The following is a 14,265-nucleotide window of genomic DNA, read 5'->3' as shown; positions in this document are numbered from 1 at the left end:
ATATCGGTACATGGTGTCTTCCCATCCAATGTTTCTTAACATGTACATTTAAGTCCATTAAATGTTACTAAACAGACTAAAGAACGCATAAAGTAAACAACACAGAGAGTTTGTTAACGGGGTTCAGATTTCTTACATCCCTGGAAACACAGAGAGTTTGTTAACGGGGTTCAGATTTCTTACATCCCTGGAACCAAGTCCAGAACCAATCCACTAGAACAAGTTTACAATTATAATCATAACTGTATATGATATCGAACACTAGTGGCGCGACGCCACACACCTTGTGTGCATCTCTCGAAAATATCCTAAGGCGCGTAAGTCTTCATGACACGCTCTCTTGGTATTTATAACAATTGCTCAACTCTAGAATTGACAACTTTCCAATTCTACACCAATAGGAATTTTCCTATTCTAAACCGATAAACTAACATATTTAGATAACTCCTAAATATAACTAATCCTAATTCCATAACTCGGTAGGATTAGTATAACTTGCACCTCAAGCTATTTTCAAGCTTATGCCAACACAAACTTTAACAACTAACCAGAAAAAGTGAATATATTCTTTATACAGTCATCTATCTAGTATCGTATTTAAGAGAATAATGGGTAATTGAGACTATCAATTGTTTAGCGATCGAGTTTGGATTGTAGTGTAGTCAAATTTTTAGCACCTTTTGCATGTTATGAGAATTCTGACTGGACTTGAAAGAGAATAATGGATACTTGTCTGCTGAAATTAGACTTTTTAAAAATAATGGTTTTAAGAATTAAAAGATCACCACACTTATACATAGCGTTGAATGATAACATATAGTATGTTAGATAGACAAATTTGAATGACTTCCATGTGATATATGTGAGGTTTCTTATGGGACTATACAAATTCAGTTGTTCTATACATATAGAAAGGAACAAAGGATACGTAGTAAGATGACTCTTCATCCACACAGTCGATATTTGCTTTCAAGACTTTTGAGTCTTTGATTGGTAATTTCGAAAGAGACAGTTTTAATTCGGAAAACATCCTTAAAAATACCAATTAGCTCTAGAAATTATCGACGTAAAAAGAGGTCAATCAATTAGACAGGTGAAAGTGGATGGTCATCAACTGAAAAAGTTAAAAGGAGAGATTCTTCAGAATCATATCGAACGGCCTTAATAAAAATGGTGGTTAACAACTTACTAGTATTAAAATTTACCTAACAAGTAGTTGACCTTTTATACTAATGTTATTTCCTTTTTGGCTTTCTTTTTTAATGTTATACACTTGAAACTAGAATCAGGAGGAGATGTTTGGTAATGGCAAATCTTCGATGATGAATCAATTATGATTTTGTAGGGTTTGTGAATGAATGATCATTATCGTATTAAACTAAACCAAAGAGACAAAAGAATTGAGAGGGTAGTTTAGTCAATCTTGATCTATCATCACCCAATGAAAAAGGAAGAGAATGGTATATGGGCTAAGAGAGCGCACGTGTGCATTGCATTTTCTTATCTTTTTGCTTTTGTTGAGTTGCATAATGACTTTTACGTGTAGCCCTCGTGCGTGCGTACGAATGCGACCCTTTACCTTTCTTTCTTTCTTTCTTTGTCTCTTGGGAAGTAAAGATATCCCATTTTTTAGATTATTTTTGACAATTATATCAATAACTGAAATTATAGGAAATGATAATCTACTTTGTTATTTTTTTTCTCTGTGGAAATCTAATTTGATTTTCATTGTTCGTATAGAACTTTCGTTTCCATCTTTATTAGAAATAAATTCTGAATAGGCGAGGAGTGACCACTAAAGAATAGTATATGGCTTACCAGTTACCTTACCATATAATATTAATATAATGGAGTAAACGGTAGAAGTCACTTAAGGTTAAAAAGTTGTGCAATGACCATCTAGCACTCTTCTTGATTTTATGGTATTTGTAGTCTCCTCTTTTAGCTAGTCTCCTAGTAAATGATACTATGACAAACAAAGCAGCCGTTGCAATAAAACATGTTACATGTGACGACTTTCTCTGTACTTTACGAACTATAATTATCTACTCTTTTTTAGCCTCCAAAAAAAAATCTACTCCTCTCTTACTCTGACTTAAGAAAATTACTTTTAAGATTTGCTCTTTTACGATAACGTGGATTAGTGGCACATACTTACGTAAATTAACCTTCAATTTACAATAGTTAGTCATACAACCCTTTCAAATTTCCACTATTCTCCTTTCGATTTTTTTAGTTATACAGATATAGATCATATATGATCTATACAACATATATACGACTATATGACTTTAACGTACCATTATAAATTCTGCTATATATGCAAGAAAATTCCACTTACATATTATATATATATATATATATCGTAATTAAATTTGAGTTTAAACATATATAGTATATCTAATCATCTTAATCAACAGGTCGACTAAACAAGGCTTCACTTATCCACACCTCTACAGATCGAAAGTTTATATTATGTTTGAACTGTGCAAGTCTCGCAACGTGTAGATATATTATGTTCCAAATGGATATGCATTACTTAGATACATACAAAAAAAACATAAACTATAAATGGAATATTACTAACAAAATTTTACCTCCAAAGGTGGTCGTCATCCACTAGCGCAGCCACATGCTTATCTAGTAGACATTGAACATGATAGAAACTAAAGTGCCAAATAAGTGGAATAATCAAATGAGAATCTTCACTCATATATAATAAAAACATTTTGAGCCTATGACCTAGCTAGCTACTCTACTACATGTAATATGCCTCTCTCTATTATATATTAAAGCATAACCATTAATTTGACAAATAGAAATAAACAATTTATAATTTAGAAGTAGAGGAAAGTTAGAATGATTGGTAGGGAGAGACTCAAAAAGAAAAAGGATGGGAAATGGGCCCTATTTCCCCCAACATCCCACATGCACACTTCTTCTCTCCATTCTCTTCCATTTGTTTTTTTTTGTTCATTCTAGTTTATCCATTCCGTGTTTACATATACACTAATCTCATCTCAATAACTCAATTCATTGATTGTGATGCAATTGGTGTTTTAATATTGGAGTATTGACTTTTATTTCAATTGAATGTGAACATGTTAACTCACTGATCATTTTGAGTTACTTTAAGTCTCTTACTTCGTTAGACTAAACTAAAGTAAGATTCGTTTCTTTTGTAAATGGAGGGTTTTAGGATCATAGATTTTTTATACATCTTTTATTACCCTTAGTGATTTTTCTATGTTTTTATTGGACCTCATTTACAAAAGAAAATGATTTATATGGTTTTGGTCCAACACGAGAACTTGCTTAATATTATGGCCCAGAAAATAAGATTAAGGCCCATATATGTAGCAGTCCAATAAATTTTATCACTCGTAGAATCAGAATTTTATCGTTGGTTTTTTTTTTGGGGGTTTGCTTATTGATGGGGACATAGGTAAACTACTGATCAAGGTAAGAAAGGGAGTTTGAATTGACACTCACTCTTCCCGCAAACATATATCCCTCGATCTGGTTCCGCTTCATTAAATTCTTGCCGATCTCTCATCACATGATGACTACTCTTGTTGTTTCTATTGTGTGTGGTCCGTGTGGACTATCGGGAGCTACTATCTCTCTAAAGTTAACAGAACTAATCTCCTTTAATCAAAGAAGTTTCAGGGTCTAAGAATATATAATTTCCTCGCATGTTCAATTAATTAGTTTCATTAATGTGACTTGGCCTTCCATGCTCGAATTAAGACATGCTCTCTAATTCCCAAAACTCTTACTATATGATATTGATGATATGTGGTGGACATTTAACCTGCCATACACTAGCAAGAAGCAGAGTTATCTTTGGACCACAGTCAGGAGCCTGAAAAATTCGACGAGATGTCATACGTTCAGCATGATATCCTGACTTCACCGTATACTTCCCAGATTTTGTGAAATGCCAACCTAGAGAATCTACCGTCGAGGGACACCCCAAGGGTAAAGCCCCTATCAACTCAACATCTCCAGCATGATATGTGCAACGCTATTGGGATTTCATTTTCATTTGCAACGAATATAATGGATACTTGGATAGTGGTTTTTTTGTTTTTGTTTTTGGACCTAATTACAAGTTTTAACAAACCAAACATGTTAAAGAATACAAAATAAATTACCAAAGGGTAAAAATGTTAATTCCAAATATTTAATACCCGAAAAGAGATGAATACATTAGTATAAGGACCGAAACGTAAATAAAGCAGCTTTTTTAAAACCCTGTAAAAACCCTAGGTTGAAACACTTGGGTATAAAAAGACTCGCGAGCGCAGCTCTTTCTTCTCTATTCGGGCGTTCTCTCTCTCATTGAAAAGCTTCTCTCCTTGATTGTAGCAGTCTCTCTCGAATCTAACGCAAATATGAGACCTCCTCTAACTGGTAAGAACCCTAGCCGCCTCTTTCTCTTTTCTCCCTTGTTTGTTTATTAGATTAACAATGGCGAGTTACACTCTGAGGCTGAGCTCGTTCTGTCTGAACTCTTTTTGTTTTGCTGAGCTGGTAGTCAAGGTTGTTCCTTTTTGCTTAGAACTGTATTGGGTCTTTGCTAGTTCTATAGGATTTGTAGTTTATAGTAAAGTATTTATGAGAACATTGAGTCTTTACTGAATGGTGTGTTGTGTTCAGGAAGTGGTGGTGGTGGATTCAGCGGTGGAAGAGGTCGCGGTGGGTACAGTGGCGGACGAGGTGGTAGCCGAGGAAGAGGTTTCGGCGACCGTGGTGGTCGTGGCGGAAGCAGAGGAAGAGGAGGAAGAGGTGACCGTGGTGGTCGCGGCGGCAGAGGACCAGCAGGCCGTGGTGGGATGAAAGGAGGAAGCAAAGTCATTGTAGAACCTCACAGACACGCAGGAGTGTTTATTGCAAAGGGTAAAGAAGATGCTCTTGTCACCAAGAACTTGGTCCCTGGTGAAGCTGTCTACAACGAGAAGAGAATCTCTGTTCAGGTATAGGATTTGGTTGATTGATTGATGCTTTGTGTTTGCCCTTCTTGGATGAGTTTGTTCTTAATGATTTTTGTGTGATTGAATCTTCAGAATGAAGATGGAACTAAGGTTGAATACAGAGTTTGGAACCCTTTCCGTTCTAAGTTGGCTGCTGCTATTCTCGGTGGTGTTGATAACATCTGGATTGTAAGTGAATCTTATTGATGCTTCTGTTTGTGAGACTTGATTCATATATTGATGTTTGTTTTTTCCGTTTCAATGTAGAAACCTGGTGCTAAAGTTCTATACCTTGGTGCTGCTTCTGGTACCACAGTCTCTCATGTCTCTGATCTTGTTGGCCCTGTAAGCAAAAACTCAACTTTTATCTAGTAGATGACCAGAATTTAGAGGTGTATTAGAGTTTCTTATGTATTGGATTTGTGATCTGGTAGGAGGGATGTGTGTACGCTGTTGAGTTTTCACACAGAAGTGGAAGAGATTTGGTGAACATGGCAAAGAAGAGAACCAATGTTATTCCAATCATTGAGGATGCTAGACACCCTGCTAAGTACAGGATGCTTGTAGGCATGGTTGATGTTATCTTCTCTGATGTTGCTCAACCAGATCAGGTTTGGTTCTTTTGTATATCTTACAATGAATGTCTAGCTTTACCAAATAGCATTATATGTTTGCCCTTTGCTTTGAAATGGTGTTTTGATAATGGCATATGATGATCTTACTTGGATTCCCCTTCAGATCATTATGGGTGATGCAAACTCCAAGTTTCTGATGCTTAAGAATATCTTGTTTCGTTTTTTTTGGTTTTTGACTTAGTAACCAAAGTAAAAAGCCTTAACCTACTATGGAATTTATTTTCTACAATCTCTTTTTTCTAATCAAGTACCATCTTAAATTTTAAAATCAGTCTTTATTTCTCGGTTTTGGTTTTTTTGATGTATAACCTAGTTGTCCTGAGCTGTCTAATGTCATTTTTAGCTTGGGAGTTGTATCTAGTATATTGTTTGTTTATGAAGTTTTCTGTTCCCTATGAACCGTGCAGGCTAGGATTGTGGCTTTGAATGCAACATACTTCCTCAAAACAGGAGGTCACTTTGTTATCTCAATCAAGGTCGGTAGCAATCCAAACATATTCAATCCATGATATCTTAACAGGGAAAGATTAGTAATAATGTATGCCCTCTCATTGTTTTGCAGGCAAACTGTATCGACTCAACTGTTCCAGCCGAAGCTGTGTTCCAGACCGAAGTGAAGAAGTTGCAAGCGGAGCAATTCAGGCCAGCAGAGCAAGTGACCCTTGAGCCATTCGAGCGTGACCACGCCTGTGTCGTTGGTGGCTACCGTATGCCTAAGAAGACAAAGGCCGCTACTGCTGCTTAGAAGTTTGTTTTACTTTGCGTTTATCCCACCAGTTCCTCAGATTTTGCTCTGTGTCTCGGTCTCTTTTAGAATCTGTAGTGTTTTTTAATCTAAGTTTGAGTTTTGTAATCATTTTGAATCCTCTGCTTTTGGTTCACGTGGCTTACAACGCTAACTTTTTGGACAAGGTTTTTGAATTTTGGGTTAAAGAATTTATAAAATTTTCTCGACTAGTGATTGATTAATTTAAACAACGTGCCCTTGTAATGAAAATCATTAGTATGACATTTGATAACAATAACAGCCTAACAGGCCGAGATAAGTTTAGTCTCTTGTGACTACTTCAGTCTCTTGTGATCAAACCGTTTGAGCGAGCGAGAATAAAGAGACCCGTTGAGGTAACCAATCTGAAAAATTAGTAAAGAGTATCTATGGCTTGAGAATGTACGAAGATTATAAACGTCGATTTAGGCCCAAATAACTTGCATATATATACCAAGCTAGGGTTTTCAGCATAACACCCCCCACCCAAAAGAAAAAAGAAACGAGTTTTAGAGGAGGCACAGCATATCCGCAGAAGAACGGTAGTATGAGAAGAATTCGGAAGGATCCGTTTGCGAGAGAGAAAAGAAAGCGATACCGGCCGTCTAAGGCTGCTCGAGTTCGCACATGTGTGCGTCACGGTATTTGTAAGGGGTGGTTGGATTCTCTCAATCAGGACTGGCTTCAGTCTGTGCTGAAAACGGTGATTGGCTTCTTTCTTCTCATATACATATTTGCAAATCCGGAATTGAGAATTAATTTTCTGTTATCGCTAGGGGCTTTTTTATTTATTTATTTATAATTATTGATTGATTAGTTTCTTAACTAGAGAACATCTTTATATAATTGATTGATAACAGCCAGAGCCGAAGTTGACTCGTATATATCCTAGAGAGGACAAGGCTAACACTGCCAAGCTTCAGCGGACATCAACGTATATATTCATTTTTAATTAATGTGTTTGTATAGCTAGATAGCTTTTATTGTCGATGGTAATGGTTGTTAAATGTTGCTCTTATATATATATATATGCAGGTTGGCCTCACAGTCGCTGCGAGCTTGTTCTTCTACCCGTATGGAAAAACTTGACGACGACTTGAAGGGATCTGATGATCAGGATCAGACCACGCCTGACTCTGATCAATTTGATACTCAGGTATATAAATTTACCTTCTTTTCATATATATATATATAACCCTTTGCAAATGATTTATAATATAATATAATTTCTAATGCGAATACTTAGAATAAATGTAAGTTTATTTATATTTGTAGGAAATGCAAAGTCAGAAAACAGGAATACAGAGTTCCTACAAAGAAAAGTATCTCGAAACCAAAGCTGAGCTATCCAAGGCAAAAGAACAAATTAAAGAGTTGCGCAAGAAATACAAAGATTATCAGACCACTCTTCACTCTGATAAATTTGATACTCAGGTATATATATATAATTTACTTTCTTTTCACATATATATAACCCTTGGCAATTGGAAAATATATGTCATCTATAGGCTCTTACACCCAACATATGTGTTCATTTAACAGGAGAAGTTGTCGTCTGACGATATTGCTACCACCTCAACCTCCATGCCTCAGTCGCCTGATACCAGATTTGGTATCACTTACCAACGTAGGAAGTCCGCATAAGCAAAACAAGTTTAGTCTTAAGTTTTCCTTTAAAGTTTTATGGCAATTCAGTATTTTCTTTTTCCTAAATTCCGTCCAACACCAAACCCGTTAATGTGTAAGCCTCTAGGTAGCACGTTGTTATTGCTTGTGTCGGCGAGTTTCTATGACTTGTTAACGTCACTTGCACTATATCTCTAATAACACTATTTGTGGTGTATATATTTTTCTTCTCTACCGAAAGACGAGAGATATGGTAGCTGAATTGATCTTACGTCAATGAATCGAAAAACGAAATAAAAATGAATGATGAAAATTAATTAATGTCCAGGAATTTTTTTCTGAATTCGATGTATATGTTTTGGTTAAGCTTTTTTATGAATTGTTGTTTATAGCAGACTAGATGAGGACTCGCCCGATGTGCGGATTTCAAGTTTTATAAATTAAATTAAATTAAAATATATATATATATTAAAATTTGTTGTTAGTTATTTATAAATTTTATTTTTGTTATAATACACTGATTTATTATATTTATTTACAAATCTTTTATGTACGTCACTATTAAAATTGTATTTTTTTTACACCTAAATATACTCTGTGTTACAAATATATTCTTTATCACCATCTATAAAATGTCTATATGAATACATTAAGCCAACTATTTTACTTTTATTTCTGCATAGTTTTTTAATTACTAAAATTGTTGGCTCAAAAACATTTTGAATAAAAAGTATATTACATAATATACTAATCAATGATATATCATCAAAATAATGTATTACCACCATGGAAAAAACCTCAGCTCCACTCTCATCTCTCATCCCTTGCGTGCAACCTCCTCCACCATGGAGAGAACCTTGGCTCTGCCTTCCTCTCTTGGGGAGATAACCTTGTGCCCAACCTTCTCCACCATAGAGAGAACCTGGCTGTGTCATCCTTCTATGTGGAGAGAACATGTTCACGTCTTTTTGCTATCTTAAAATGGCTTGCTCCGACAACCAATGAAAGTAAAAACATTTCTCTAATGTATTCGTGATAGTAACTATGCAGAAGTGAAAGTAAAATAGTTGGATTAATGTGTTTATATATTACATAATATAGTAATCAATGATGTATCATCACAATAATGTATGACCGCCATGGAGAAAATCTTGGCTCCGCCCTCATCCCTTATGGAGAGAACATTGCATCCAACCTGCTCCACCATGGAGAGAACCTTGGCTCCGCCTTCCTCCTTTGGGAGATAACCTTGCGTCCAACCTCCTCCACCTCCCTCTCTTAGGGAGATAACCTTGTGTCCAATCTTCTCCACCATAGAGACAACCTCGGCTCTGCCCTCCTCCTGTGTGGAGAGAAAATGTTTACGTCTTTTTGCTATCTCAAAATGGCTTGCTCCGACAACCATTGAAAGTAAAAACCTTTTTCTAACGTCACAATATGTTTTGATAGTAACTACTGTTAAATTTCCAAATGTATTCGTGGAAATGCCTTTGACACACCATGATGTAGTCTCTGTCTCTGTAACGCCTAAACCGCCACCTTGCTTAGTGAGCCCATGTCCACTCTCAGTCCATGGTCCACCTTCTTAAGTGGGCCCTACATCTATTCTCGGCATTTGGACCCACCCATATTTGATGGCAAGTTTGTTATGTTTGGGAGGTTTTAAAAACTTGTTTACCGACCCTACAAATCAACAAATGATATTTTCTTGTGTTTTGTCCTCACTCGCATAGTTCCGACAATCACTTCCAGGAAGGTCACCCATCATGAAGTTCTCTGAGGACCCTTGACCAGAAAAATAAGTGCATTTTGGTGACATATGTGGTCATATCAATTCTTATAAACTTTTACGCAAACCAGGGTATCAGAGTCATTGAGATCCTATGGATCTATCAACAACGATTTATGTTTTTTCAATCTATCTATCTATATTTGTTGTAAGCTTGTGTTTGATTAACTTATTTTTATCCATCCATTAGATTGATGAGCTTCTACTCGTTATCTCCATTTGGGATTGAGTGAAAATAATGGTAACAATTATGTTTGAAGAAAAAAAGAAGGGTTTATGACCAACCAATCAAGGTTGAGAAATTAGAAGAAAATTAATTTGGCATAATTAAAGAAACAATAAAAAATTATAAGCATGGTAATATATCTCAAATAATTCAATTATGAAAATATAAATTAAATTTTTTTTTCCTCAAAAAATATAAATTAAATAAAATAATCTAAAAATACTAAAATAATTTTTAAAAATACAGTATTAGGAAAAGAATATGCATATATTAATCTTTTTTTAGGTCACCATATTATTCTTACCTATTCCCAACTGGAAAAGGAGAAAGTATGAGAAAATTTGGTTTAAAAACATAAGAAAAATTTACCTTTCCATTTTAAAAAAAATTTCCCAATTAAACAAAATTGAAAGCAATGTTTTTGAACAAATTATTTAAATATAAGATGATCTATGTTTTATAGAAGTGAGTATTTACAAAATTTAGAATTAATAATTAACTGTATATTTTCTTTAATCCCTTTTTCTATATTTTTCCTAGAATTAATAACTTAAATATTAAAAATAAGTAAATAATATCATAATTTCGAATTTTATAATTATTGAAAAAAATTTTATTTTTTATAAATTCTGTAAGTTTTGATAATTATCTTTTTATATTATTAATATTTTTTAAAACAAAATATTTTATTTTTGTTGTAATCAAATTTCTTTTATTAAATATTAATTTTTACACATGTCAAAATCTGAGATTGATAACTTGACACATGTCAAAATCTTGTTAATGGCTAACTTTCAAACCCAACTTTATATAATAAGATTGTGCCAATAAAGTAGACAGCTAAAACAGACTTGATACTAAAGCCATGAATTTTTTTGTAGATTTTATTTGTGATTGATTTCTAATTTTCTAGTTTTTTGGATTTTGTTTTTTGATTTTTTTTTAGTTTTTAATTTATGGTGGAGACTTTTTACAAAATATATTAACATTGATTTAGGCCCAAATTACTTGTTATATACATAGCTAGGGTTTCCAGCAAACCACCCCACCCAAAAAAGAGAGCTCTCTTAGAGGAGGCACAGCATATCCGCAGAAGAACGGTAGTATGGCAGGAGGATGTCGCCATGGGAAGATTAAGAGAAAGAGAAAGAGAAGGCCCGTTAGGTCTATTGCTTCCATCTTACGCCGATTGAAGGACGCCGGTTTGAAACAGGACTGGATGGATTCTCTCGATCAGGACTGGCTTCAGTCTATGCTGAAGAAGGTGATTGACTTCTTCCTTCTCATATACGTATAGTATACCTTTGCGAATCGGAATTGAGAATCTATTTAGTTTCTGTCATCGCTAGGAGTTTTTTATTTTATTTTATTTAAACTATTGATTGATTTGTGTCTTAACTAGAACATTTTTATATGATTTATAACAGCCAGAGCCGAAGTTGACTCTGACTTGTTATCCTAGAAAGAAAAAGACTACCACTGCCATGAGTCCGTCGACATCAACGTATACATTCATTTTCTTTTTTATCATCTCTCTAATGTGTTTGCATAGATGATAGCTTTTATTGTCGATGGTAATGGTTGTTGTTGCTCTTATATATGCAGGTTGGCCTCTCAGAGTCGCTGGAAGCTTGTTCTACCCGTATGGAAAAACTTGACTTGAAGGAGGGATCTGATCAGTATCATACCACTCGTGGCTCTGATATATTTGATATTCAGCAGGTTATATAATTTTCCTTCTTTTCATATATATAAGCCTTTGCAATTGGAAAAAGATCTGTCGTCATCAATAGTCTCTTACAACCCAACTTGTATATATGTGATCTTTTAATAGGAGAAGCTGTCGTCTGATATAGCTACCACCTCTACCTCCATGCCTCAGTCGCCATCACCATAAGATAGGTAACGGTGTCCATTTCTTTTGAATGTTCTCTCTCTCATGTGTATCATGAATTATTTAGATAGCCGTAGCTATTTGGATGAATGGTGATGGTGCATTGTTTCTTGCTCATATAGGTTGGAATGGTCTTGCGCGCACCTGGCTCGCCATAGCTAAGCAGCTCCGACCAATTTCAAAGTGCAAAACTAAAATCCCCACCTATGTCTACCAAATATATTATATTTCCTCTCTCTTGTTTGTCAATATATATATATATATATATATATATATATATATATATATATATATATATATTTCCGCTCTCTCTTCTCTGTTTTATTAATCCCCTGGACAATGTTTTCCAGTTGTTTCGTAATTTAAACTTGCCATGCTTTTTTATATGAGTTTAAAAAAAAACCTTTTAATTAAGTTACATGTTTGGTTTTGAGAAATCTTTTTCATGATGATTTGCTCAATGTGTTTATAGCTGGTCAAAGAATTGGTCATTTCACTCCATTGTAACTAATCATGGAAATTGTGCAACTGATATGTCTATATTTTGTCTCTCCTTAGCATATATTTGTCATGCATTTAGCTAGGATAATTCAATGTTTTGTTCATTTTCTAGTCTTTTTTTATACACTTTGTATGTTTAGCTAGTTCTTGCATCATATTTGCATACATTGTGCATTCTGGAGTATTTCAGGTGTTTAGGAGATGTTCAGACTATTGGAGCCGAATGAAGCTTTAGCACCACTCCCAGAACTGACGACATGAGACTTGACCGACCACGCCAGACATGCGACTTGGACGCGCTCCCGGGAAGAAGCACCAACATGCAGCTCGAGACGACGCCACTCCACTCGACCCAGCTCGAGAGACGCCACTCCACGACGCCACTCCACTCGACCCAGCTCGAGACGACGCCACTCCACTCGACCCAGCTCGAGACGACGCCACTCCACTCGACGCGCACCGACTCGATCGCACATGTCAGGAAGAAAGACAGACGCACTGTCTCACACGGTTCAGAAGATTCCCAAACCGACTCTCTATCTTATCGTTGAATGTTTTAAGACTTTCCATGTTTTACTATAAATATCTTTTGTTAAGTCTTTACCAAAGACATCTCCTTTTCTTCTTTAATGTTTATCTAGCCATCTAAAACGTTTTGAGATTTCGTAATCTAGATATCTTTGATTTTATTGAGTTTTTGCATTGGATTTCTTATACAAAGTTGTTCATCTCATTTTTGTCTATCTGATCATGCTTGATTTAAAGATTTATGGGTTTGTGTTTTTAGTGATGATGATTTCTGGATCTGAGTAGTGTTAGAGTTCTTGAGGATGTGATAGATTAGGTGGAGAGTCTTAATATGTAGGGTGTTTAAGTTTAGATTCGTATGATTCTCTTCTAGACTAGAGTTAGTTTCTCTCTTATTAATTGGAACCAGGTCTTAGACATTTCCACACCCAAAAGGTGTTTGATGAAATGTCTGACCAACTAATGCCAGAGACTTACATTCCTAGCCTAAGAGATTAGTTGTCTAGGATATTTGTTGACGTGAATGAAATAGTTCGTCATGCCTGCTCGACATCAATTACTCCCATCCTTGGGACTTATATCTTTCTAATTGTTATTGCATTCCTGAGACCGTTTCTATTCTTGCTGTTTAGTTCATGCTTAGACTCGTTTCTGTTTTTACTCATGTTTACTTCTTAGTCATTCATGTTCCTTTCTAGTTCTTTAGTTCATTTCCGTTTTGCATTCTCATCATTCTAGGATTGTTAGATATAAACCACTCTTTGAATTGGCTTGACTTGTGATTGCTTGATTGCATCTTGATTGCTAGCATCATCCCAATTGGATTGACACCTTAAATACTACAACTACATAAGGTTAATTGAATCTGCTAGGATATACATACAAAAATCCTATTATCAGCAACCAATCATGGAAGTTTTTTTTTCTTCTTATCGATTGGGTTTGTTGATGTCTTGATTGATGAGATATGCATGATTTTATATAGAAGCCCTCTGAAACTTTATCATGGAAATTATGAAATTAAATTGGCAACTACTTCAATATTTGTACAATATTCTCAAGCCAATCTGAAGCATCTACCAGCCAATTTAGCCAACAAGAGACTGATTCAAAGTTACATACACAACCCGAAATTCCACCCAACACCAAATCTGTTAATGTGTGAGCCTCTAGCTAGCGAGTTTCTGTGACTTGTAAACGTAGTAACTTACACTATCTCTAATAACACTATTTGTTGTGTATATTTTTCTTCTCTACGGAAAGACGAGAGTTGCCACCCGAGACGTTCTCTCTCTGGTTTACAAAATTCCAGAAACATTAACTT

At 35.2% G+C, this 14,265-nt stretch overlaps 3 protein-coding genes and 1 non-coding gene across 6 annotated transcripts; all 4 read left to right on the top strand.

The window, feature by feature from the left end:
• The first annotated feature begins 4,275 nt into the window (after nt 1-4,275).
• LOC104730864 (rRNA 2'-O-methyltransferase fibrillarin 1) lies at nt 4,276-6,568 on the top strand. The gene is made up of 7 exons (XM_010450101.3): nt 4,276-4,416; nt 4,663-4,979; nt 5,070-5,165; nt 5,244-5,321; nt 5,411-5,587; nt 6,019-6,087; nt 6,174-6,568. Exons 1-7 carry the CDS (start codon nt 4,398-4,400, stop codon nt 6,354-6,356), a joined length of 939 nt encoding a protein of 312 aa, XP_010448403.1. The 5' UTR covers nt 4,276-4,397; the 3' UTR covers nt 6,357-6,568.
• LOC147930272 (small nucleolar RNA snoR60) lies at nt 5,680-5,752 on the top strand. The gene has a single exon (XR_015576960.1). It is a non-coding gene; the product is annotated as a small nucleolar RNA snoR60 (small nucleolar RNA).
• Nucleotides 6,569-6,688: 120 nt separating the features above from the next.
• Nucleotides 6,689-8,220, top strand: LOC104730863 (uncharacterized). The gene is made up of 5 exons (XM_010450100.3): nt 6,689-7,080; nt 7,238-7,311; nt 7,413-7,533; nt 7,653-7,811; nt 7,920-8,220. The coding sequence occupies exons 1-5, from the start codon at nt 6,925-6,927 to the stop codon at nt 8,019-8,021; spliced, it is 612 nt and encodes a 203-aa protein (XP_010448402.1). The 5' UTR covers nt 6,689-6,924; the 3' UTR covers nt 8,022-8,220.
• A 2,802-nt stretch (nt 8,221-11,022) lies between these two features.
• On the top strand, nt 11,023-13,141 carry LOC147930271 (uncharacterized). 3 transcript variants are annotated; one of them, XR_015574786.1, is made up of 5 exons: nt 11,023-11,282; nt 11,446-11,522; nt 11,624-11,740; nt 11,853-11,920; nt 12,035-13,141. XR_015574786.1 is itself a non-coding variant. In XM_087478852.1 (4 exons), exons 1-3 carry the CDS (start codon nt 11,124-11,126, stop codon nt 11,913-11,915), a joined length of 339 nt encoding a protein of 112 aa, XP_087334978.1. In that variant the 5' UTR covers nt 11,024-11,123; the 3' UTR covers nt 11,916-11,920; nt 12,035-13,141. The 3 variants fall into 3 exon arrangements, 1 of the variants encoding a protein (XP_087334978.1); XR_015574787.1 differs by having other exon boundaries at nt 11,097-11,282; nt 11,450-11,522; nt 12,035-12,156; XM_087478852.1 differs by lacking the exon at nt 11,446-11,522 and having other exon boundaries at nt 11,024-11,282.
• Nucleotides 13,142-14,265: the final 1,124 nt, after the last annotated feature.

This window comes from Camelina sativa, chromosome 12 (assembly GCF_030686135.1).
Source record: "Camelina sativa cultivar CO46 ecotype springtype chromosome 12, ASM3068613v1".
NCBI lineage: Eukaryota > Viridiplantae > Streptophyta > Magnoliopsida > Brassicales > Brassicaceae > Camelina > Camelina sativa.
This window is presented reverse-complemented; position numbering and strand designations above follow the sequence as displayed.

Bases quoted from the DNA above. Each gene is read 5' to 3' on its own strand.
- LOC104730863 (XM_010450100.3), top strand. From the start codon at position 6,925: ATGAGAAGAATTCGGAAGGATCCGTTTGCGAGAGAGAAAAGAAAGCGA. The intron at 7,312-7,412 runs GTATATATTCAT...ATATATATGCAG, and splicing joins AAGCTTCAGCGGACATCAAC to GTTGGCCTCACAGTCGCTGC. The intron at 7,812-7,919 runs GTATATATATAT...TTCATTTAACAG, and splicing joins CTGATAAATTTGATACTCAG to GAGAAGTTGTCGTCTGACGA.
- LOC104730864 (XM_010450101.3), top strand. The intron at 5,588-6,018 runs GTTTGGTTCTTT...TGAACCGTGCAG, and splicing joins ATGTTGCTCAACCAGATCAG to GCTAGGATTGTGGCTTTGAA. The intron at 6,088-6,173 runs GTCGGTAGCAAT...ATTGTTTTGCAG, and splicing joins ACTTTGTTATCTCAATCAAG to GCAAACTGTATCGACTCAAC.
- LOC147930271 (XM_087478852.1), top strand. From the start codon at position 11,124: ATGGCAGGAGGATGTCGCCATGGGAAGATTAAGAGAAAGAGAAAGAGA. The intron at 11,283-11,623 runs GTGATTGACTTC...TTATATATGCAG, and splicing joins TTCAGTCTATGCTGAAGAAG to GTTGGCCTCTCAGAGTCGCT. The intron at 11,741-11,852 runs GTTATATAATTT...ATCTTTTAATAG, and splicing joins ATATATTTGATATTCAGCAG to GAGAAGCTGTCGTCTGATAT.